Genomic DNA, 24,830 nt, shown 5'->3' with positions numbered 1-24,830 from the left:
CTGTGCACCCATGGAAGCAAACGCTAGAAAAGAGTTGTACTCTTGAATGTGTTCACGATAATTTTTAGCTTCTGATGTTTGCTGTGTAAGAAGCAGTTGTAAAGACACAGGTGGCTCCCGCAAGGGTGGTAAAGCTACTTTACCGTTGTGGCAGCACCTCGAGTACTTGTTGGATGTATTACGCTCAGCAGGCCAGTACAGTGCATGACAGTGTTTGCACTGCTGGTCTGGAGTCCCAATGTGGTACTCTTGGACGGGAAGACAGGAATTAGGTGAAGAAGTACCTGTGGTGACGGGAAGAGGATTGTGTGTATGTATGCTGAGACTGCGTTGGTTTGGAAACATTGCAATGCGACATCTGCAAAGCAAGAGTTGTGAATGAGTTTTGTTGTGTTTAGTCAGACAATCCTGTATAGTGAACTTCTTATTTCATTTCTGGCACTCATAGTTGTTGGGAAGAATGCCTTTTCTTGTGTTTAGCAAGTGAGGTTCACGTTTGAAAAGTTTTGTTGCAGGAGTCGCACTAGAAGAATGTGGGGGAAGGGTTTGGAGGAGGACGAATAGGAATCAAGAAATGCCGTGTTGGCTGCGTGTGGGCGGGACCGGTTTTGAAGAGGAGCCACAAGCAGTGTGAGGAAGGGTTTGGAAGAGGACGAATAGGAATCGAGAAATGCCGTGTTGGCTGTGTGTGGGTGGGACCCGTTTTGAAGAAGAGCCACAGGCAGCGTGGAGAAGGGTTTGGAAGAGGATGAATAGGAATCGAGAAATGCCATGTCGGCTGTGTGTGGGTGGAACCGGTTTTGAAGTGGAAGCAGGACGAACCAGATGAGAAATATATATAAGAGATACTGTCGAAATGTATCATTTGTGTGGTATATCTTGAAGCACGGTGAAATACACAATCCAGCATCATATTCGGGACAACTGTAATGTGATTCCTTGTGGACTTTCGTTTCAGACCCAGTTAGCATTTGAACAGTACACTGTACATGTGTTACTGACATGAGCATCACTTTCAGATTCATCAGAATCACTTTCGATGTCACTGTCCATTTCAGTTTTCTCTTTTTGAAGACAGATTCACTTCGTAATCACTGATCGTATCACGATCAAGAGTGTGCAACACCTGGGCTGCTGAAAAAAGTTTCTTATGAAATACCATTATGAAGCTAGGAGAAGATGTGTCTGCACCGTTGCCTGGGTAGCACTCAGACCTGTCGATTAAGCAAGAAACTCCTATATTGTTTCTCAAGCAATGCTCAGCACTAATGCTTTTGCCACTTTTACAGCCCGAGTAATCATCGGAACTAACACACGAGACTTGTCTATACATTTGCCCAAGTGACACATTTAGCACTGTTTGTATAGCCCAAGTGACACTAGGATCTAACACTAAGAAGGTTAAATCACAGTTAACATGTGTTACTAATGTTTTAGAAAGTCCTGTGCTTACATATTTTACTGCAACCCCTAAATGCTCAAATTTAATCTGGTCAATTTGAATGCACTTTATACTTAATGAAACAGCGGCAAATGAATCCAAATCTATTAATAGCGTTTGATTGTTTCCTGTATTGTTTCTTGACAATGGTTTTCATTCACACACAAGAGCAGAGTTGCCACTCGTCCCTTGGAGCACGGGAACATAAAATATTGTGTACCATATTGAATCAGTAAGGGACACCATTTGACCCAAAACATCAAAAGTGATATTCAGTGTTTTTAACCACTTCAATCAGTTTTACAGAAGCATAATGTTTCATATTCATTGGTAATTCCACACTTTCAGCCTGCCTCTTGTTATTCAGAGCTTAAAATAAGGAACTAAAAATAAGGAGTGTGCTCCCCTCGACTTACTGAGATATACTGAGATAAAGGAAAAGGTCATCAAAACCACTTCGACTTGCGCAATATTTCTCATATATCATATCTCTTTGCTTCTCATCAAAACTAATTAATAATATCGATACACAATCATTTATCTCTATTTATAATCAAACTTTATATTAAAATGATATTTTTGCACTTAGGGAGGTCGAAAACAGTGGTGGAATTTTTCATGATTACATATGCATTACCTAGATTACGTGCAAAGTAAAAAGAGTTAAAATCACCTAAAAATATAGAAAAAGTGTTAGTATTATATACTATTTGTTGCAATAAATTGTTATGGGTAAAACTGCATTCAGCTACATTTAATTATGATGATGGCAGAAACAAAAAAAAAAATTCAATAAAATTAAATGCATTACCAGAAACACGACAGGGACGTAGCAGCTTATTGTTCCCATTACATCTTTATATTTACACGGTATGTTCAATATTTACACATTACTGTTAAATTGATGATGTATAAATTAAAATAAAATGAATAATAGTTATTGAAAGAATATGAGAATATGCATTATATTGAATACAGTTTTTAATATCATATACACATTTATATTTCCATTATACTGTACAAAAAATTCAGATGGTTGTTTAAATAAAAAACTACTTCCGTTACAGTAATATTTCTCAAATTTCATATCTGTTTGCTTTTAATCATTATAAATATTGCCACAAAATTTGAATCATCTATCTGTAATTATAACCATAGTTTACTTGAATATTCGCAAAAGTATATTGCCCAAAGTGGCCCAAAAGTTGATAGAATGCATGTGTACAAAATCTCATTGACCTAGGTCAAAGCATTTTCAAGTTACCGTGTTTATACACAGACAGACATAATTTCAAAAGTTTGGTATTTTCTGACTCAGAAAGGTCTAAAACATCACAATTCATCAAAATTTCGAGGTTGAAATTTTTTCATGATTCCTATTCTTTCTCTATACTGTGTATACGAGAAAGTAAAAAAAATATCAGTAACTCAGGATATTTAGCTAAAGGTTCTTACCTTAAAGAACCTTTGTGTAAAAGGTATTGAACTGTGAATGCATACAAATCATATTTAAACAAAATGCTTCCTTTAGAACCTCAAGGAACCATTTTTTTTTTTTAAAAAAACAATTCCTTTTTTTTTTTTTTTAGAGAAAACCTACTCATTTACAGTTTTCAGGGCCACACTGAGTAACTGGGTGTTATTTTCTAGTCATGTAGCATCTTTCAAAAATGATGATTTTTGCAGCATCTTTTGTTGCTTGTCAGCTAATTTTTAAGCTCCTCTAACTTTTCTTCACTACTTCTTTATCAGTTTCTCAGATGCTTTCTGCTTACTCAAACTTCAAACACAAAGCTGATTAAGGCCCAAAGATGAAATTCTGTTTACTTAACTTTTTTCATTACTTTCCAGAGGGCAATTGTTTAATGTGCAAATCATGAAACAACATAACTGATGTTTTCATTTAATTTACTTTAGCATCCATTCTTAAACACTGATTAAGCAAAGACTTAACTAAGCCATTTCACCTTTATTTGACCGTCCACTTGTCGAAGATGCACTAACCAGTCTGGTTCAATAAATAACTCTTGTTCGGGTTTTTCTTTCAGCTGAGGATCAAAGAATCTGAGTTTCTCCGAAATCTAAGTAAAGAAAACAATTTCTGAAAATTAGTTTATTTAAAAATCTTCTTTGTTACACTGAGCCATATAAAACCACTTTTTAGAATGATAGTGTTTTCACTCACCTGTATAAGCTGGCTGATGAACACAGGAGAATAATATGAAGGATGCTTTAAAACTGTTCTTGAAATAACTTCACAGTAATGGAAGGCCTGAGAAGAAAGCCCTGCCTCAGCTAACCGGCAAGCATAAATAAATTTAAATACCTATAAAGCAAACAAAAAAATAATAACAATACATAAAAATAAAGGTAACACATAAATAAAAGCAAGGAATTTTATGTGTTAAAAGTAAATGATAAAACAAACTTACTTGGAAGTTTGGCAGCAAGCAGGGCTGAGAGCCTAAAGACTGAGCATACTCATAAGCTTCAGTTCGCTGGATGGCCTCATTGCAGGCAAACTTAAAAAATGGCAAACTACATAGGAATGAATACAAAAGAGGCAAAAAATTCAGCCATTACACTTTTCTGAAATAAGATAAACAAGTCGATCTGGCAGTTAAAAGACTAAACCCTAAAGAAAATACTGAGAACTCAAATATTTTATTTGGCGTGAACAGACTGACTCCACATAAGGTAAATAAAAATGTCTTTGTAATATTTATTATTAACATTTAGTTTATAAATAATATAATGTGAAAAACACCTACTACAATTGTCATATTTATATATCTGTCCATCAGTCTACGCAAACAAAACAACTTGGCTCCCAATAAACCAATTTTGGCATATTTATTCTTCAGGAAAATATGTTTAAAAATTCAATGAAATACCTTGAATAATAGACCCTGCTTAAAAAAATTTTAAATTTCAAAATCTCCCACTGAAAAGCACTGGTGAATTTCACACTTTATTTATATTAAAACAGAGAAACATTCTGTGCAGATTAAATTACAAATTAGTTTACTGTTGCAGATATACAGTGGGACCTCGGTTTGCGAACATAATTCGTTCCAGAAATGTGCTCGTAGTCCAAAGCACTCGTATATCAAAGTGAATTTCCCCATAAGAAATAATGGAAACTCAGATGATTTGTTCCACAACCCAAACCTATTCATATAAAAATGATTAATACAAAATATAAAGTAAAAATACATAAAACAAATGAACCTGCACTTTACCTTTGAAAAGAATCATGGCTGGTGTAAGTGAGTTTCTAAACTCTTGTGGGATTGCACCCAACGGGACGACACACAGAAGAGTGCCCCAAACCAATCGCAGTCTCCCAGCGCTGTAGCAGTTCGCCGTAAAGCAAATCCGAAAAGATTGCGGACATGCTATAAGCGCCTGTCGTCGATGGGTGATACAAGGAACTTTATAAATGTGCAGGGCCCTGCCTGACTGCTGTGTCTGTGTATAGGAGAGCGCAGCTCCTGCTACAATAAATAACCACGCTGTTGCTGTTTCAAGCTGAATAAAGCTGGTGATGCTAAAGTACTGAGACTCAGCTTCGTGTTTTAGGGTGCAAGACGGGGACTCGCATGTCACAGCACACACACGAGCACGCACGTGCACACACACACACACGCGAGCGAGCGAGCACACACACATACACACGCGCACGCACACACAGTCACAATGCTAATGCTGTAGTAAACAGTATACGCTCGTATGGATGTTGATTATATGAGTGAGGCACGCCGACTCAGATGGAGAATAGGAGACGATTGCCCACAATCCCGCAGCGAGAGAAAGAGAAGAACCATCAGCTCAGTTGTGATCACATGACACTCAGCAGACAAAGCATATACATACTACTCGTACTGCAAGACTTCGCTCGTTTATCAAGTCAAAATTTATTAAAAATTTTTGCTCGTCTTGCAAAACACTCGTAAACCAAGTTACTCGCAAATCGAGGTTCCACTGTATTTTGAAAGAGGTTACTTCAACTTGTGTATTTTGTATACAGTGATCCCTCGCTATATCGCGCTTCGCCTTTCGCGGCTTCACTCCATCGCGGATTTTATATGTAAGCATATTTAAATATATATCGCGGATTTTTCGCTGCTTCGCGGGTTTCTGCGGACAATGGGTCTTTTAATTTCTGGTACATGCTTCCTCAGTTGGTTTGCCCAGTTGATTTCATACAAGGGACGCTATTGGCAGATGGCTGAGAAGCTACCCAACTTACTTTCTCTCTCTCTCTCTCTCTCTCTCTTGCGCTGACGTAGGGGGGTGTGAGCAGGGGGGCTGTGTGCAGCTGCTTCCTGAAGGACATGCTGCACGGAGCTTCGCATACTTAAAAGCTCAAAGGGCACGTATTGATTTTTTATCTCTCTCTCTATCTCTCTCTAACTCTCTCTCTGCTCCTGACAGAGGGGGTGTGAGCTGCCGCCTTCAACAGCTTTGTACCGGCGGTGCTTCGCATACTTAAAAGCGAAAAAGCCCTATTGATTTTTTTTTTGACTGCTTGCTTTGCACTCCTTTGAAAAGGAAGATATGTTTGCATTCTTTTAATTGTGAGACAGAACTGTCATCTCTGTCTTGTCATGGAGCACAGTTTAAACTTTTGAAAAAGAGACAAATGTTTGTTTGCAGTGTTTGAATAACGTTCCTGTCTCTCTACAACCTCCTGTGTTTCTGCGCAAATCTGTGACCCAAGCATGACATTCTAAAAATAACCATATAAACATATGGTTTCTACTTCGCGGATTTTCCTATTTCGCGGGTGGCTCTGGAACGCAACCCCTGCGATGGAGGAGGGATTACTGTATTTTCAATTTTATCTTTTCTGATAGCCACTCCTGACAGGAAAACAAACCCCTAAATAAAACGTAATGAAGCTCCAGGAGAGGTATGAGTGCATGCAAGGCAAGTATACACTAGATCATTTCTCCTGCTGCTTGAGGTAATTTAACAATAAAATCTATAATAAAAAAGTAAAAATGCACTTATCTAGAAGAAAATATAAGAAGAATGGAATTATGTAACCATCACACTGAAAGCAACAAATGTACTCAAGAGTTTACAGTAAGGACAAACTCACTGCTGCATTATCTGTAGATCATAATGATTCAATATCTTCTATATATATAATTCACTAAGCCAGAAGACAAGTAGCCGACCATGGAAAGCACGCTGGAAGGGGCGTGGATTCACTAAACCGCCGACAAGTAAGACGCCAATGGCGCACGCAGGAAGGAGCCACGCCCACCAACTCTTAGACCATTGGATACGACGAAAGAATCACAGAGCCACGCCCACCAACTCGGACATGACGCCAAGGGAAACATGCCGTCATTTCTGTTTGTCTGTGCCACAGTACACTTGCAGCTCTGAGCCACGTTGACTTTTCATTAGTCAACCTCAGTGGAACCTTGGTTCACACAGAGGCAGCGCCAGAGAGAGACAGAGGCACACACAGGCAGCGCGATAGAGAGAGCCGCGCACACACAGGCAGCGCCAGAGAGACAGATGGCCGCACGCGCACACACGCACGCACGCACGCACACACACACACACACACACACACACACACACACACACACACACACACAGAGAGGCAACGCCAAAGAGAGACAGAGGCACACATAGGCAGCGCAAGAGAGAGCCGCGCAACCCTTTAAAACTGAAGTTAAAACACAATGAAGGAAGCAGTCTTTAAAAACCAATAAGCCCTGTGCCTCTTTTTCATTAGCGTCTCACCTGCTTCAGGCCCTGCAACAGTCGAGACGCTCTCTCTGCAGCTGACCTTCTCTGTGCCTGACTCCACTACTGTCAGTCGCCTGATTAAAAATGGCCTTTTGAAGGGGAGCTACGGACCCGCTATACCACAGGAACACATTGCCTTCGAGCCTGCTTTCGCTCACTGTAACGTACTGGCTTGCTCTCTCTCTCTCTCCTCACTCGCTCACACACTACACAGGGGAGAAATGCCCAAACCAGAGAGACAGAGGGGGTGGGGGCTCGCGTGCTGCTGAGAGAGAGGGCTCGAGTGCTTCTGAGAGACAGAGGGGGAGGGGGCTCGCCAGCCGCTGAGAGAGGGGGGGGGGCTGGGGAGGTTCGTGTGCTATTGAGGGGGGGGGCTGGGGAGGCTCACGTGCTGCTGAGAGAGGGGGGCTGGGGAGGCTCGGGTGCTGCTGAGAGAGAGAGGGGGCTGGGGAGGCTCACATGCTGCTGAGAGAGGGGGAGGGGGCTCGCGTGCTGCTGAGAGAGAGAGAGGAGGGGGGTGGGGAGGCTCCCGTGCTGCTGAGAGAGAGAGGGGGGGAGGGGGCTCGCGTGGTACTGAGAGAGAGAGGGGGGGGGGCGGGGGAGGCTCACGTGCTGCTGAGAGAGAGAGGGGGGCTGGGGAGGCTTCGTGCTGCTGAGAGAGGGGGAGGGGGCTCGCATGCTGCTGAGAGAGAGAGAGAGAGGGCTCGCGTGCTGCTGAGAGAGAGAGCCTGCGCATGCACTGCACATGCCATGCAGCTGAGCAGGGAGCCTGGGTGTTTATGTCAGTGTTATTCAATGTTTTTACTATTACACTGTGCATTCTATGGTGTAATAATTAACTATATTTGTGCTTAAAAATCTTTAAAAAAATATATTTACATACAGTTCGTATGGTCTAGAATGGATTAATTGTATTTACATGCAATCCTATGGGGGAAATTGTTTCGGTTCACGACCAAATCGGTTTACGACCAGAGGTTTGGAACAAAATATGGTTGTGAACCGAGGTTCCACTGTATATTGAGTCTAGAAAACATGATCAGCAAGTCTTTGATAGGCTGCAACAAAATGATGAAAGAACGGGCACATTTTTTTCTCACAAGCTGGGTGGGTGTTAGTTAGTTAATTAGTTACTCGAAGGATTTCAAGATTTAATATGCACAAGCGGTAACACTGCAAAAGCAGCCCAAACCAGAAAAGACTGCTGGCAAAAAGTGGCTGACAAATTAAACGCATGTGCATTGTACTTACTGAAAGTGGCGTTACGGATTTTGCAAATGTTCATTTTTTCCCTCTGCTTAAAAAACATTAAAAAAGCGGCGTGATTATGCGGTGTATACTACGCCGCGGGTTGGTATGCAGCGTGTAAAACAGTTTGTCGCGGATAATTTGCCTTTTACTTTAACACGAAGACAATTTCCTGTTAGATTTGCCTTTGCAATGACAATTGATAAGGCACAGGGCCAAACTTTCCAAAAGATGTGCATGTATCTGCCAAAACCAGTTTTCAGTCATGGACAGTTGTATGTTGCTCTCTCCAGAGTTCCATCTTTTCATTCACTTACTGGTATGCCTGCAGGAACACGTGCAGCGAGCGAGAGAGAGCGAGCGACACACACACGCATACAGGCGCGCAAGAGAGAGAGCGCTGGACGCATAAGAATAATAATACTTCATTACATTGATATACCGGTGTTTTCAGTATTCAAAGCGCTATCCACACAGGGAGAAACCGGGAAGCGAACCCAAAATCTTCCACAGTCTCCTACCATTGCGCTACAAGGCAGTTAAAGAATGCACCGGCCTCGATTTTGTTTTCACTTCTGTTTACAGCAATCGGTTCATAGCGTGCATTGTTGCAATGTTACTTTTCTTGGTGGCTTATTACAATACGGATGTTTCACATGTTAATTTTTTTCCCTGTGCTTAAAAGACATTAAAAAAGTGTTTCTCAACTGTGACTCCAGAACAACTCAGTACGCAAGCTATATTAAGCGTCAACAACGAAGACTCGCTACACCTTAATGAACAAGTGCTGAAACTTATCCCTACCGACGAAGTAACTTTCACCAGCGTTGCCTCCATCGTCACAGACGATCCCGCTTTCAGTCACGGATAATTGAGGTCCATCTTTTCATTCACTCATAGTGGTATCCACAAACCCACCCCATTTGGACAACTGTGTCTTCAGCAAGTGTTCACCCATCAATACATAATTATGCGGCGTATGTTACGCCGCGGGTTGGCTAGTTTCTCTTAATAGTCTTAACTATCATTTATTGGCAAAGCTCCAGACCTGCTGTAAGTCACGGTCCAAAGCAGCCTGTTAACAATTTCAAGTTGAGACTTAAACAGAAATTTTAACCATTCTTCGGGTACATCTTTAAAAAATGTTTTATTTAAGAAATCTGAACTACAGCTAGAATTTCCACCACCAACAACTAATTTAATTTAATCAATTTAAGTCATTTTCTAATCACCTGAATTGGAATCTGCTGTCTATGAATGCTGTGAGTCACCACACGCTTATCTGGACTAAGTTTTTAAGTACAAAATATTGCAAGCACTGTTAAAAAGCACACACTTAATGTAGGATACCAGCACATGTAACTGGATTCTGTTATCCTTGTTATTTTTGAATATGACTCACTGTTACAAAAATATTTAACAAATAAAAATGTGATGATTTACTCTTTGAAATAACAATAAATATGTTCAAACTTTCAAATTAGTTAACTAAAGATGATGTCAAATTATGAATCTTTTGTTGTGGAGTATGTCAGATTTGCCGATTGCAGTCGTTGATGTCATTGCTGCAACATGTCAGATTACATGACTATATATTGGTGCTCAGTTGATAAAACTGACATGGGCTGCAGTCTTCCAGCATAGTCATGCACTCCACTTTCTCTGAACGCCACTGTTTTAAGGTTTAACATATGCTTTGAATTCAGTAGCAATCTCATCCTTTATTTCTTAATAGTTTTTCTAAGCATTATGGTAATGGGTCCTCTAGGCTAAGAATTATTGGACTTGAGGAAGCATAAGATGTAGTTTTGTTGCTGGAATGAAGCCTGTGAATACAGAGTAATTGAGCTGAGCTTAAAAGAGAGAATATTTGGAAACTGACTTTCACATTACAAATGGAGTAAAAAGCAAAAAAAAAAAAAAAAAAGAAATCAGGAATTTGAGGAGTTGTCCTGTGCATTGAGAGAAAAGGCAAATGGATATTTTGTCTTGCTGAATACTAACTGGAACAAAACAGGCCTGTACGAACTGGAATCTGAGTGGGGAAAAAATGTTGATAGAGATGTGTGCCTACCACTGAAATTAAAATAATATTTTAATGAATTCTAACCTTCTCATTTTGTCCTTTAATTATAATGAGATCTAACCTTCTCATTTTGTCCTTTAATTAAAACAGATACTCCATGTATGATTCAGTCAGCAGCACCATTCTAACCCAGATCTCAGTGTGGCAAACTCCAGGCAACAACTGCTGCCCTCAAGGGGCAATCAAACTGGCATATTAACTTAAATATGCTGTGCCTATTGTCTAAGCAGTGTAAGATCACACTGTAACTGTGTAAAAGATTCTGATATTTGTGAAACAATATTATCACCATATACAGTGGAACCTCGGTTCACGAACGTCTCAGTACATGTACAAATCGGTTTACAACCAAAAAATTCGCCAAACTTTTGCCTCGGTTCACGACCACACACTTGGTATACGAACAAGCCAGATTCCCTTTCGGTTTGTGTGCGCCGATGATTTCCGCACGTGTTGCATTGTTCTCGGTCAGACGTGCGTGCTTGCACGTGTGTGCGTGCATGCTTTCGCTGTGAACTCTTTGTGCTCTATTTCATTTCCCTTCCGGTTCGTACACGCCGATTACTGTATTTAAGCACGTGTTCAGCCTCTCCTTGTTCACTGTTCTCAGTCAGACGTGCGTGCTTTACCTGTGAACTCTTTGTGCTCTACAGTATTTTGTGTGCTTTTGCAGTTAACCATGGCTTCCAAGCATGTAAAGAGTGGTGAGAAGAAAGTTTTGCAGAAAATTAAAATCGAAGTAAAGAAAGAAATTATTGAAAAGTATGAGCGTGGCGTTCATGTTACTGATCTTGTCAAAATGTCAAAATGTACGATTTCAACTATTCTAAAGCAGAAAGAATCTATTAAAGCAGCTGATGTTGCAAAAGGAGTTACAGCGTTAACCAGGCAGAGGCCTCAAGTGCTGGAAGAGGTGGAAAAACTGTTGTTAGTGTGGCTGAATGAGAAGCATCTTGCAGGGGATAGCGTAAGTGAGGCGATGTTATGCGAGAAAGCCAGGAAGATTCATGGCGATTTGCTGCAAAACTATCCTTCTATGAGTGGCAAAAGTGAGGAATTTAAAGCCAGTAGAGGATGGTTTGAAAAGTTTCGCAAGAGAAGTGGCATTCATAGTGTGGTAAGGCATGGAGAGGCTGCTAGAAAGAATTTGTGAAAAATTTCACAAAATTAGTGGAGGACGAAGGCTACATCCCGCAACAAGTCTTCAACTGCGACAAGACTGGATTGTTCTGGAAGAGGATGCCAAAGAGGACCTACATTACCCAGGAAGAGAAGGCTATGCCCGGCCATAAACCAATGAAGGACAGGTTAACCGTTTTGCTGTGTGCTAACGCTAGTGGCGACGTAAAAATCAAGCCGCTACTTGTTTACCAATTTGAGAACCCTTGTGCTTTCAAGCAGCATAATGTAAACAAGGCCAGACTGCCTGTTATGTAGAGGGCAAATACGAAGGGGTGGATCACAAGGACCTTGTTTTTGGAATGGCTGCATGAGGCTTTCACTCCCGCCGTGAAGCGATATCTCGAAGAGAATAACCTGCCTAAAAAATGCCTTCTTCTGATGGACAATGCACTGGCACACCCTCCAAATTTGGTTGACAATATGGTCGAGGAGTATGACTTTATTAAGGTCGTGTTCGTCCCCCCCCAACACAACTCCTGTTCTGCAGCCCATGAACCAGCAGGTTTTTTCAAATTTTAAGAAGCTGTACACCAAAGGACTATTTGGCAGGTGTTTCAATGTGACCGAGGAGACGTCTTTGATAATGAAAGAGTTCTGGAAGAACCATTTTAATATCGTTCATTGCATCGGCCTCATTGATAAAGCCTGGGAAGATGTCACACACCGGACCTTGATCTCGGCCTGGAAGAAACTTTGGCCTGAATGCGTTCCTGAACAAGTTTTAGAAAGCTTTGAGCCTCCTGTTGTGGATGAGATTGTGTCCATGGGCAAGAGCATGGGTCTTGAAGTGGACAATGAGGACACCGAGGAGCTGGTCCTGGATCACAAGGAGGAGCTGACAACGGAGGAACTCGCTGAACTCCAGCAGGAGCAGCTTAGGTTGCTCACCGAGGAGCAGTCCTCCATGGAAGAAGAGGAAAGGGCGGTTATAAAAAGTGATGCTATAAAAGCCATCATGGAAAAATGGTACGAGTGCCAGGATTTTTTCGAAAAAAACCACCCTGACAAAGCGGTTATGAACAGAGTGATAAACATGATGAAAGACAATGTCGTCTCACATTTCCGAAAAATTTTAATGCGTAGGAAAAGGCAAGTCACATTAGACCGCTATTTTGTGTAGTCTGATCCACCAGCTAAACAGCTAAAAACACCAGAAACCCAAAAAATCACAGAAAAAACTGAAGGAGAACATCCCTCCATCGCGGAGCCGGACTCTCCCTCAAAACTGTAACCTCCTCTCCAATCAGTTCCTCCTCACTTCCTTCATGTCAGAACTCGACTCATCCAAGGTGAGTTTTCTTGGTGGTTTGTGGTTAGTTTTTGTATTACAGATTTTTCAAATGTCCATTTTTCAGATCGTAGCGTGAATTGTTGCAATGTTACTTTTCTTGGTTGTTTATTAAATTTCTAATTTTTCAAATGTTCATTTTTTTCCCCTGTGCTTAAAACTCACAGAGTGAGTTAAACAGAGTGTTTACAGCAATCGGGTTGTTAGGCTACAGTATAGCGCAAACTTTTGCAATGTTAGTTTTCTCTGTTGTTCAAGGTTTTCTCAGTGTTGTTCAATGTATTTACATTTAGTTTACTATTACGCTGTGCATTCTATGGTTTAATTAACTACATTTGTGCTTAAAAACTTAAAAAAATATATATATTTAGATAGACAGTTCGTATGGTCTGGAACAGATTAATTGTATGTACATACAATCCTATGGGGGAAATTGCTTCAGTCCATGACCAAATCGGTTTACGACGAGAGTTTTGGAACGAATTATGGTCGTGAACCGAGGTTCCACTGTACTGTATTCATTATATACAACAGCCAGTTGGAAAACTACAGTAAAAGTTAACTAAAATCTTGCAGTGATAAAACATTTATTAACTCTTTGAGAGCTGAATATTTTTTTGGCAGTTGGCACAAATGCGCAGCTGCCAGCCGTCGAGCTGTCTTCACACATGTATAAAGAGAATTTTCATGTTTATAATAAAGTTTACTGATATTCTAGGGAGTGAAGAGAATAAAACTAAATAAAATCATGATGTAAATGTACTGCAAGCCAATAATGCTTTCTATTTCATCTGTTATGTAGTTAATTTTGCTAGATATGCTTTTTTGCCAAAATGAGAAAGCCGAGATAAAATGGGTAGTAAACAGAATAATATCCTTAGGTATATGCAATATGAAGTGAACAAAAAAAGAAAGAAAAAAAAAACCCACTGCATCTAGAAAGTTATCACTTATAAAATTGTGCTTTGGAACACAGTACCTTCCCTGTCTTGTGGCTGTGGTCCAATAATAACTGTGTTGAAACAGACAGAGTGCCTTGTAGATGGAAGAGGGTTGTTATCCCAGTCCATTTCAAAGTTAGTGTTTGATGGCACATGCTCTTAATAGACTTGCTCACTAACCAAAACCATTGTTTTAAAATTAAGAAAAAAAAATGTAAATGTGGCTTTATATGACTACTGTTATACTGCAACTCTGGTTAAGATTCTGCATAGAGGTCTTCAGGTACTGTAAATGAAAATATGTTCACCCACAAGAGGTCCACAATATAATCCTTCGTTTAAATTTGATTTCAGATAAAAATATTGAGCATTATGTGTACTGGAAGCTAATCTTGCTACCACTCTGAGAAATTGAAGGTTATGTCAACATGTCATTTGACAATTAAATAAAAGTATACAGGGCGGCACGGGGGCACAGTGGGTAGTGCTGCTGCCTCGCAGTTAGGAGACCCGGGTTCACTTCCCGGGTCCTCCCTGCATGGAGTTTGCATGTTCTCCCTGTGTCTGCGTGGGTTTCCTCCGGGTACACACGTTTCCTCCCACCGTCCAAAGACATACAGGTTAGGTGCATTGGCGATTCTAAATTGGCCCTAGTGTGTGCTTGGTGTGTGTGTGCACGCCCTGCCCAGGGTTTGTTTCCTGCCTTGCGCCCTGTGTTGGCTGAGATTGGCTCCAGCTGACCCCCGTGACCCTGTAGCTAGGATATAGCGGGTTGGATAATGGACGGATGGATAAAAGTATACTCATCTTTTTTGATATAAATGGTGTCTGTCCTTCGACAGTGAAAATTAAAGAGGTATATATACACTAAACATCAACAACAATTCAATGGCTATTGTAGCCCTCGCGAATAATATGATAAACAGGGGGATCATCAAATAGATTTGACCTTGGGTCAAAATCTAGCACAGCAAAAACTAGGCTGGGCTGGGCACCAGACAGATTAGTGCCACATATTACCCTCCACACAAATCTACAAAAACCTCCAACTTTTACAGGCAAATTTACTGAATCACATACAGTACATCGCTACATATCCCCATATTATTACAGGAGACCACACAAGTGGTAGCAACTAATAATGTTATAAAGATAATTCAAAGATGATTCATTCAATGTTGATTTAATATTTCTGCATATCAATTAAAAGGCCTGATCATTAAATTGAGTTGAGTAAATGTTTAAACAGTAACAGTTACTAACACCTTCCTAAGTCATTCTCCTACTATGATATCCTGAACAGTGTCAAATTGTGTTTCACTTTGTTTCATCATGACTATCTCTAAAACACTTAGAAATGATGTGTAGATGTATAATAGTATTGTTTTTTTATCTTTTCAAAAAAGAGTTTTGTTTTTGGTACAAAAATGTAGCGTCATCAGTTATTGTCATTTCAGTTTCTATCATGTGTACACAGAGCAATGAAATTCTAATCTGCATGTTAGACCAACATGTAAGCAGGCCGTCACTACCCTTGTCTGGATCTCACTGTATATAATTTCCATTCATTTTCTCAGCCTGTTTATAAAATAACATCACTAAAAAGGGCGTTTGCAGTTTTAGAAATTTTGGGGGGGTTGGTGGTTGGCAGAAAAGAATATTGTTATATAAGGATTTACCAACACTCTATACAACTTTTGGATCAATACATTTACCAGAAAAAGGTCTAGATGAAAATAAATGGTAAAAAATTGGGTTTTGGAAATTTAACATGGATAAACAGAACCTCGCTAAGACAAAATGATGTACCCAAATTAGTTCCGAAGAAAAACACTGCAGCTGCAGTATTAGATGAAATCTCACTTTGGCCAGTACAAAACTTACTATCCCATAAATCAGAGCAAACTGCTGTTGCTGCAATCCCCATGCTGGTATTGATTTTCAGGTTACCTCACTCCATTAAAAAACCTCCCCCCATAACACCATACAAAAGTATATTTTACATAGGACACACATTCAAAATTTTGCAGAAATCTGTTAGCTGTTTTAACATGATTGGCGAACAAACAGACAAACAATCAGCTTACGATTTTATTTATATAGATATGACCTAATATATAAATATTAGGTCATAATTTGTAATACATACAAAAGAAATACAACACACTAATCTTGTATAAAATGCTTAAATGAAATGTGTCAGCTTTAATTTTATGACTTTTAGTTATCAGTTTATTTTCTGCTCATTTAAATTTTACAGTAACTGACAATTTAAGCAAGAGTGCCCAACCTTTTGCAAGACACAGTATGAACAAATTACTAAATGTTGCTCAATGTTCTATTATCACTATCAGTCTGTCAATTCACTACATTGATTTAGACTGGAACCTGTCAAAGCTATCAAAATGCCTTCTGATAAATTTTTCTGAAGCTGAGTACATACTCAACTTGGAAAATACAATATTTTCAGAATACACTTCACTTAATCTATATCAGCAACCTAACTAGAACTTGCAAAAAATAAACTTTAGAACATAAAAATTCTACAGAGACTAAAAGGGTGGTGGATTAACTGTAAACCAGAAATGCTAAGTGTAACACAATTTTGGTATGCCAATTTGAATTACAAAATCCTAAAAAACTTGTATAATTTTATCAAATTATGTACATTAAGCATTTGATCCTTCATACCTGTGATTGGCTCCAATTAAAACAAGTTTTGTTGATTTTTTGGTGTAAACACCCAGTCCAACTTGAGCCATTATGTAGCAGAAATGGGCAGCATCTATGAGTCCCTTTGAAGCTGAAAAGAGGTTATTAAGATTAGAAATATTTTTAAAAACTGATTATTTAACAAAAACAAGTTTAAATTCTGAATACATGCTCATACATTCAGGACAATAATTTCCTGGTACACAAATGTTCAAAGGAATGTGACTTTAATGAAGTGGGGGCACTTGTGTGCATCAATGACTTTTTGAGTGAGGATGATTAATGATAAGAGAATTTTGTTTTCCTGGTGAGGTCACCAATGACAAACTGGTCAGTAGGTTGGGACTACATAAACAAAAATCTAACATTAACACTATCCTGATGGCTCTTTCCAGATTATTAGGACTAAGCTGAAATAGGCATACCACAATCTATTCTTAGAGCCAGATATAGTGATAGTGTTTGACCCAAATAGCCTAGTCAACTCAGTCTAGCCATGTAAAGCAGCTATATGGGATCATCACTTGAGGGTGCCTTGGTCTTGTAACGGGTATACACAAACTTGGTACCAGAAAATGACCCTTGGCACATGCAACATAACTTCACTGGCCAAAAGGTTACCAAAGGACATGCAGGAGGTAGAATAAGATTTTCATATAGTCAAACTCATTTCTACATACCGCACTGAATTTGTACCTGTGAATGAAAAGGTCCTCTCGATGTAACTTTTGAGTGGCAACAAGGAAAATGTCTGAACGTCTGATCTAAGGTTGAGTTGTGAACTGTTTTATGGTTTCTGTGCTTGTTTAGATTGACCATGATTAGCAACTATTTTGAAAGGGGTCATGCAAAAGATAAAAGATCAACTTTGAAGTCCTGTCAAATGATGTGAAGCACTTTTTTGTGGACACTGGGTAAACAGAGATGCTGTTACATCACTCTGTTCACTACTTGATGATTAACTGGATCTGATGGGTTGGAGTGACTGCTAAACATACCTGGTAAATGTGTGTCTGTTGAGAATGATTTCAATTCTTGGCTTCTGACTTGCTATTCCAGGATGCTTTGCTGACATACTCAATGTGTACTGTGTGCAGATGTCATCCCTGCTTCTGGACTGCACTGAATGGTGCTGTGTTTAAACTTGATTAAAATACAGTATTTGCTCCAAAATGTCATTTTTGGTTGCCACAAAAAAACAAAACAAAAAAAAAAAAACAACACACACACACACAGGTAGAACCCTCTTCTGACTTTTTTCTCTTTATAAAGGTTTTTGCTACTTTTTCAACTACTCAGGAGCAAGAAGAAGTGCTAGTGTGTTTGGAGTGTTTGTATCTTGGCAGTGTACAAGGGCAGTAAACTTCAGCGGTATGTAAATAATTGGCCATAAGTGAGTGGGCTTCAGAGTAAAGAAGGAAGTACAATGTTACCATTTTACTCAGGGACATTGCCCACAAACTAGCAAGCATTGCTACTAGAAGGATGGGTAAACAGCACATTAAAAAAGGAGGGGTTTAAACAGAGTATTTATAGTTTTGTTGGGTTATAAAAAAAAAGGAAGCAGTGAATGCAGTGCTTCATTATGAAAGAGACATGGTTAAGGAAAAGTCTGGTAAGAGATAAAAACACTTTTACCAGGCAGCTTAAAGTGAGCCAGTAGCAGAGGGAAGAAAACATTTAGTAGTGAGACCACCTTAAAACAGGTAATACGAGGGACCATGGAGAGGGATGAAAAGTATTAACAAGATCCTGTAGTCTGTTTAAATATGAATTAATTATTAGTTTATTTTCAAAGGGCTTAACTGTTAACCAAACGAATTTTAATCATGAGGCAACTAAAATGAAAGTCCTGCATGATGCTGGAATTTTTGGAAGATTGCTGTGACAAAGTCTGCTTCCAACATCTTAAAACTGTGGGCAATGCCAGCTTATCCAAAACCTTTTGCTTAGGGTTGCTTGAGAAGGAGGTGGTTAGCCTGCATTTTTGTTATAAATGGGCCACAGTCAGACGTCACTGCAAGGCAAGAGGTGCACACTGCCTATGTGGTATCATCCCCAGAGTTTGAAGTTTCCAGTCATTTTAAGGACTCGCTATAATTGGACGATGGTTCTGATAACTCTTGAGGTGATAGGTAGGGATGGGAAGCCCCAATGGGTCACCACAAAACCTGTCCCCAGAAAGAGTAAAGCAGTGATAGTGGGGGGCTCAGTCATTAGGGTGACTGATACGCAAGTGTGCTCCAGAGACAGAGAGATTTGTACAGAGAGAGATGGAAGGAACTAAGGGAGTAATAATTATTCCGTAATCACCCTGCCCATTCCCAACAATTTAGAAGTTAATTTTAATTACTGACTCACCAAGCGTGTCTCCCATAGTAATAATTGTCCGGGAATCAAGGTCAACAGTATTGGCGAGATTGGACAATACCATTGCTAGATGAGGCCTCCAGTCCCCCCACTTTTCATCTCCACAACACTATAAAAAGGATTCATATAAATAATGCATATTTAGTTGTCACCATTATCTGTTTCTTAGTAAGAAAATAGAACATTAACACATAAAATACACAATACAACTCTAGAATCCTGTTACAGCTGTTTGAACTTTGCTTAAAAAGCTAACTGGTTCAAATAATGTAAGGCAATAAACTTGATAACTGGCAAAAAGCAAAAGCACAATTTTTGATATGTAATGATTCATAACGAACACTTGTCTGAACAAATTTTCCTGACCTCAAAGAACTTTTCACATTAATACAGAAGCACACATATTTAATTAAATTTTAGAGTCAAATTTTATTATTAATAAATAACTAGATCACATACTATTATTGATAATTTAAAATTAATGTGACTAAGCATGAAATACCTAAAACCCCAACTGTCTGTCCGTATGTCACCCTTTCTTTTGTTATAGCTACTGTAGTAATCCATTAGAAATTACACAGAGACAAAGGGTAAAGTAATTAAAAAGCCATATACACACTTATTAAAAAAGAGCAATTGGAGTACTAACTGTTGCCGCTGCAGGCATCCTCCCGGACATCAACTGATATACTGTCTGCAAAGGATCATTAATAGGGAGGCTGTTAGCAAATCTACAAAGAAAAAAGGGGCAGAAAGTATATCAGAAGAAGTGCAAAGTATCTCAGTAAATAAAAAAATAAAATTCTAAGGATAATCAAATCTACTGTCATCACCCAAAAGATCTGCTACCTTGTCATAACCCTTGCGTGAGTCCTGCTGTCCATTTTGCTAGCTAATAAAAGGGCATGTCCCCAAAGTCCATGTTTCATGGCAGACTCCAATGCATCCTTTAAAGTTAAAACAAAAATAATAAACTCAGACTAAGCAGCATGATAAGAAGACAAAAATAAAGAAAGAGAATTGAACCAGGCTTAAAATACAGGTCATTTAAACAGTCCTTAATCCACATTACTGTAAAGACAAGACAACAAGTTATGCTGGATGTACCCTATATTATAGCTATAGAAACATTACTGCTGTTAAAAAGAGGTTATTTGTGAGTGATTATGTACAGTAGTCTCCTTATCATTATGTTTACCCATGGAAAATTGAGTCAAAAAAACAATTTTTTTTCAACAGTAAAAATTTTTATTTTGTGTAATAGAAACATGAAGATAAAAAAAACATCAACATAAATACAGCAGAAAAGGTATGCAGATTCAGTATACGTTCTGTTATAGGTGTGATATATCTTAAAACAGTCACCAATGCACGGCCTGGAGAGTAGAAGCATGTTTCTTTGTGCAGTTTCTTGCCTGACTCATCATGCTTTGAGAAACAACCAACCACCAGGGAGTTTTATTGTCAGTGTCAATGTCTGAACAATTCACATCATCGACACTATCTCTCAATTCAAGCAGTGGCTCTTTCACAGTTTGTACTGAAACAGACCGCGGGGCTTTTCATTTGGATGCCACTGTACTACTGGTTCAAAGTGTCGTTCCACTTATGAATATTGAGTTACCATAGACTTACCATAAAGTCGCAGAACGTATAGAAATATTCATGATTTTTTGCATTATGGTGTTATTTTATCCAAAAGATGCAGCAGAATACTGTCCCAAGAGTTATTTGGGCTTAAAACTGTAAAGCAGATCATTATATGTCACTCTGAGTCTGACTCGAAGCTTAACCATAATAACATAGAATTCTGAGCACAAGTCACAGAGTTAATAAAAAAAAACAATTCAGGACAGATAGGGCCACTGTTGGTTCTGATTTCATCAAGGAAATTGGTAACTTAATCAGTTTAAATTATAGCATAAAGAAGATGGCAATAAAAAAATTAAGGAGACATCAAAAGACAACAAAACAGTATGCACTTAGTACATAAAAAAAATATTTTTGAGATGTATGAAATGTTATGTTTCAGTATTCTAAATGTTATTATTATTATTTTACAGTTATAACATTTCTTTAAAAATAATATATTTTAATGTGTCAAAAAAATTTAATAGTGTGAACACCATAAATTGTTTAGAACAATGAAGGATATATTTTCCATGATTACAGATCATTTTACAGTAATAAACAATTTTTGATATTATGTAAGCAGTGTTGAAAGACATTCTTCTGCATATAGTTTTGTATATGAAACAGAAATAAGATCAAGATAAAAAAGGAATCACACCTGTAAATATGCAGAAAAGAAAGCAAAATATCCTCCCAAACCAGTAAACTAAAACAATTAGTCTTCTGGGAAATTTCATAAATTTAAATGTCTTGCATTTAATGAAAAAAGTGATTATATACAAACCTTATTTTAGTATTTTTTCATATTTTTTTCCTTCCCAAATTTATACTTTGTTTTGTGTTTTATTTTTTAAAACTGACATCACTTCTATTAAATAAGAATGCTTGCAAGTTCTATTCTTCTTGTGATTATTTTACAAAATAGGTTTACAGCCTCCTGCAAAGTTGTAATGAGTGTTGATTAGATCAAGTGATTGCAGATTGTACTCACTAATTCTCCAGAGCATGCAAGTGTTTAGCCTTCTAAGACGAGAGATATACTCAACACTATGTGAAGCGTGCGTTTAACACTAGTGTAAGAGCCAATCTTAGAAAGTTAAAGTTTTGAGTTAAACTCATATTAATGTTTGCTTAATTTGAATAGAATATAAATTTCTTTCATAGTCATAACTTATGGTATAGTCTTTCCCCCCTATAAGTTAGCAAGAGATAGAACCTTCTTATTGTAACTGAGAAACAGTGTGATAATAAGCTCAGTTGTTGTTTAGAACAGGACCCAGTAAAGAGGGACTTGATAAACCCATTTTAAGTTTAGAAATGGGATAAGCATACATTTTTCTGACCGTTTTGAAATAGTTCAGAAATTATAAGTGTTTAGTTACGATTTTAGATGTAACAAGATTAAGCTTAAAACTAAATTTTTCTTATTATAATTTTTCCTTTTTTTGCTATTTTAATTTTCCTTTTTGTGTGAACTGTTTTACTTTGAAACTTAACTAAACTTTTAAAAAACAAAGATATTTTGTCTGTGGAATCATTTCTGCGCGTCAGGCTTTTGTTGAATCCCATTTTTTTGAGTTAGAGCTGCAGAATTTTGGAAACTTTGGGAAAACGCAGCTACATTTTTGTCAGAAAACTTTGCCATCTGAAGGCCTTGAATGTGAATTGGAATCTACCATCAGAACGGAGGACACTTCTACTCCAGAACTCGTCAACGAAGAAAAAGAACTGAATCATTCAGAAGGTACCGTGCTCCTATCTTCTACCTCTGCGTTATCGTAAATGATAGCAAGGTCGCCGTATCTGAACTTGAGAACTTGAAGATTTTAAGAGACTGTGATATTATAAAGACATTGTGGATTATCGCTTGTGTTTTTGTCTGAGTCTTTGAAGCCTCGCTATAAGGAAGTATCTGCTTTTTTGGAACATTCCTACTGTGACGTTTGTTGCCGTCAGGAGAACCAGCTGTCAGTCCTTTGAGCTGTTGTCATGGCAATGTCTAAGCATAACTCAAGTGAAGTTAGTAGTGATTTGAGTATGGACTCTAAGCCAGAGAATGTAATCGGAGATCTTAAAGGTCACATAAGTAAGAGGAAAGATAAACTTTCTGTGCTTATAGCTGAAACAGAAAGTCTTAAAGATACACCAGAAAATCATTCAGAAGTAGCAGAGAGACTTGAAATTTTTTGCGAGACACATAGTGAGACAGAGGAGTTGCATCAAAGGCTGATATCAACACTAAGTAAAGAAGGTGCGATTAAGAAACAGAAAACGACATTCGCTGAAAGCTCTAAGAATTGGAACGAATTTATTAATGTTACAAAGCTATGGCTGAAAGATGCAAATAGACTTAACACACACATCCGACGAACAGCTAGTTAATCAATTCGAAGAGATGCAATTACAAGAACGTAATCGCTCAAAGTCAAAGGTACGAAAGGCTTCTCCGCAGTTAAAGCGTGCTTTGGATATTAAATGTGACCTTTTAGCCCAGAGAAGCGCTTCAGCAGCACCATCACCTTCTTCGACAGTCACACTTGAACACACAGAACTTAATAAAATCCTACAAAGGTCAGAAGAACTAGTTGGAAAGGCAGGAACGACAAGTAATTACCACAGGGGCCCGTTCGCAGACTTACAAACAAGATTTTGTCGAAGTGCTCATACAAAATCAAACCGAAAGCCAAAAAGCAGTTGCTGAAGCTAACAGACTGTTAAGCTCAGCAGTGGGAGAAACGAGATAAACCCCCAGCTCCACGTACAGACGTACCAATATTTAATGGTGATCCCTTGACATATTCATCATTCATTAGAGCCTTTGATTATGCCGTAGACAAAGTGTTTGAAAATGAACAAGATAAACTACATTTTCTAGAACAATACACTCGCCCTCAAGAGCTCATTCAATCCTGTCTCGGACTTGCGCCAAAGGAAGGTTATTAAGAGGCACGACACCTGCTCAAAACCTACTATGGAGATAGCAGACAGATATTTACAGCACACATTAAAAAAATTATGAACTGGCCTCAGATAAAGTCAGCAGAAGATGGAGGAGCATTGGTAGATTTAGCTCTCTTCCTCAGTCGTTGTATAAATGATACAGGAGAAAATCTACATATTGTCGTCTCAAAGCTTCCATATGAACTGAAACGAGAGTGGTTATCAGTAGCCTGCTGTACTGAGAGAGAAGAAAAAAAGAGACGTAAAATTTAAAGATTTAATAAATTTCTTACACACACAAGCTCAGAACGCCTCTCATTCAATACATAGTACAGCAACACAAAGTTACATCTACATAGAAAAAGAAGAGAGGAATGACAAAAGAAAGCCTTCTATGAACTTTAGCCAGAAAAGGGGAAGTACTTTCGCTACAAACATCACTGAAACTGATGAAAAAGAAACTCCGGACACCTTAATCAAGAGGTCCTCCATAGACACTTCTGCCTTTAAAAAGCCTTGTGTATTTTGCAGTGGTCAGCATATCCTTGCTGAATGTAGTAAAATCAAAGAACTGCCACATAAAGAAAGAATTGACTTTTTAAAATCTAAAGGTTTATGTTTTCGCTGTCTCAAACAGGGGCACCTTGGTAAGAATTGCAAAGAAAGAATGAAATGCCAGACATGTTCTTTTCAGCACCCAGACATCCTGCACATCAAAAAGGAAAGTGGAGCAACATCTAAATCTACAGTTAGTGTGGCGACATCTATTGACAAGGAAACAGAGACTGGAACTTGTGCCTTTACTGGGGCCAGAGAAGAATGTGCACTACAAGTAGTTCCTGTTAAGGTAAAATATAAGAAAGGCGAAAGGTATGTAGAAACATATGCCTTTATAGACCAAGGCAGTACAGTAACAATTTGTACTGAAAGGCTCCAGAGACAATTAAACCTTCAAGGGAGAAGAACACAAGTATTTATCAAAACTATGAATAACTATGATGATGATTCAAAAGTGCTAACCCAATGTTCTGTCTTATCAGATTTACAAGATGATCACACAAGATGGAATACTAAGAGTTGGAGGAAGACTCTGCAAAGCTGCAATGCCCGAAGAAGCTAAAGATCCTGCAATTCTATACAAGCATTCACATGTTGCTACTCTCATATTGCAACACATTAATAAACGACTTGGACATTGTGGGTGCAACTATGTGCTTG

At 38.6% G+C, this 24,830-nt stretch overlaps 1 protein-coding gene across 11 annotated transcripts in view; it reads right to left on the bottom strand.

The window, feature by feature from the left end:
- The window catches only part of sec16a (SEC16 homolog A, endoplasmic reticulum export factor), a 257,384-nt gene that overhangs the window by 104,821 nt on the left and 127,733 nt on the right, over window positions 1–24,830 (bottom strand). For all 11 annotated transcript variants that reach the window (XM_028810200.2, XM_028810204.2, XM_028810205.2 and 8 more), the window contains 7 exons: window positions 19,890–19,987; window positions 19,690–19,771; window positions 19,032–19,149; window positions 16,650–16,761; window positions 3,874–3,979; window positions 3,627–3,767; window positions 3,409–3,522 (listed from right to left, as the gene is read on the bottom strand). In XM_028810200.2, coding sequence (XP_028666033.1) covers window positions 3,409–3,522; window positions 3,627–3,767; window positions 3,874–3,979; window positions 16,650–16,761; window positions 19,032–19,149; window positions 19,690–19,771; window positions 19,890–19,987 — 771 coding nt within the window. The remainder of the gene's footprint in view (window positions 1–3,408; window positions 3,523–3,626; window positions 3,768–3,873; window positions 3,980–16,649; window positions 16,762–19,031; window positions 19,150–19,689; window positions 19,772–19,889; window positions 19,988–24,830) is intronic.

The sequence above is a fragment of the Erpetoichthys calabaricus genome, chromosome 9 (assembly GCF_900747795.2).
Source record: "Erpetoichthys calabaricus chromosome 9, fErpCal1.3, whole genome shotgun sequence".
NCBI classification, from domain to species: domain Eukaryota; kingdom Metazoa; phylum Chordata; class Cladistia; order Polypteriformes; family Polypteridae; genus Erpetoichthys; species Erpetoichthys calabaricus.
The sequence above is the reverse complement of the archived record's forward strand: the minus strand, read 5'-3'. Positions and strand labels throughout refer to the sequence as shown.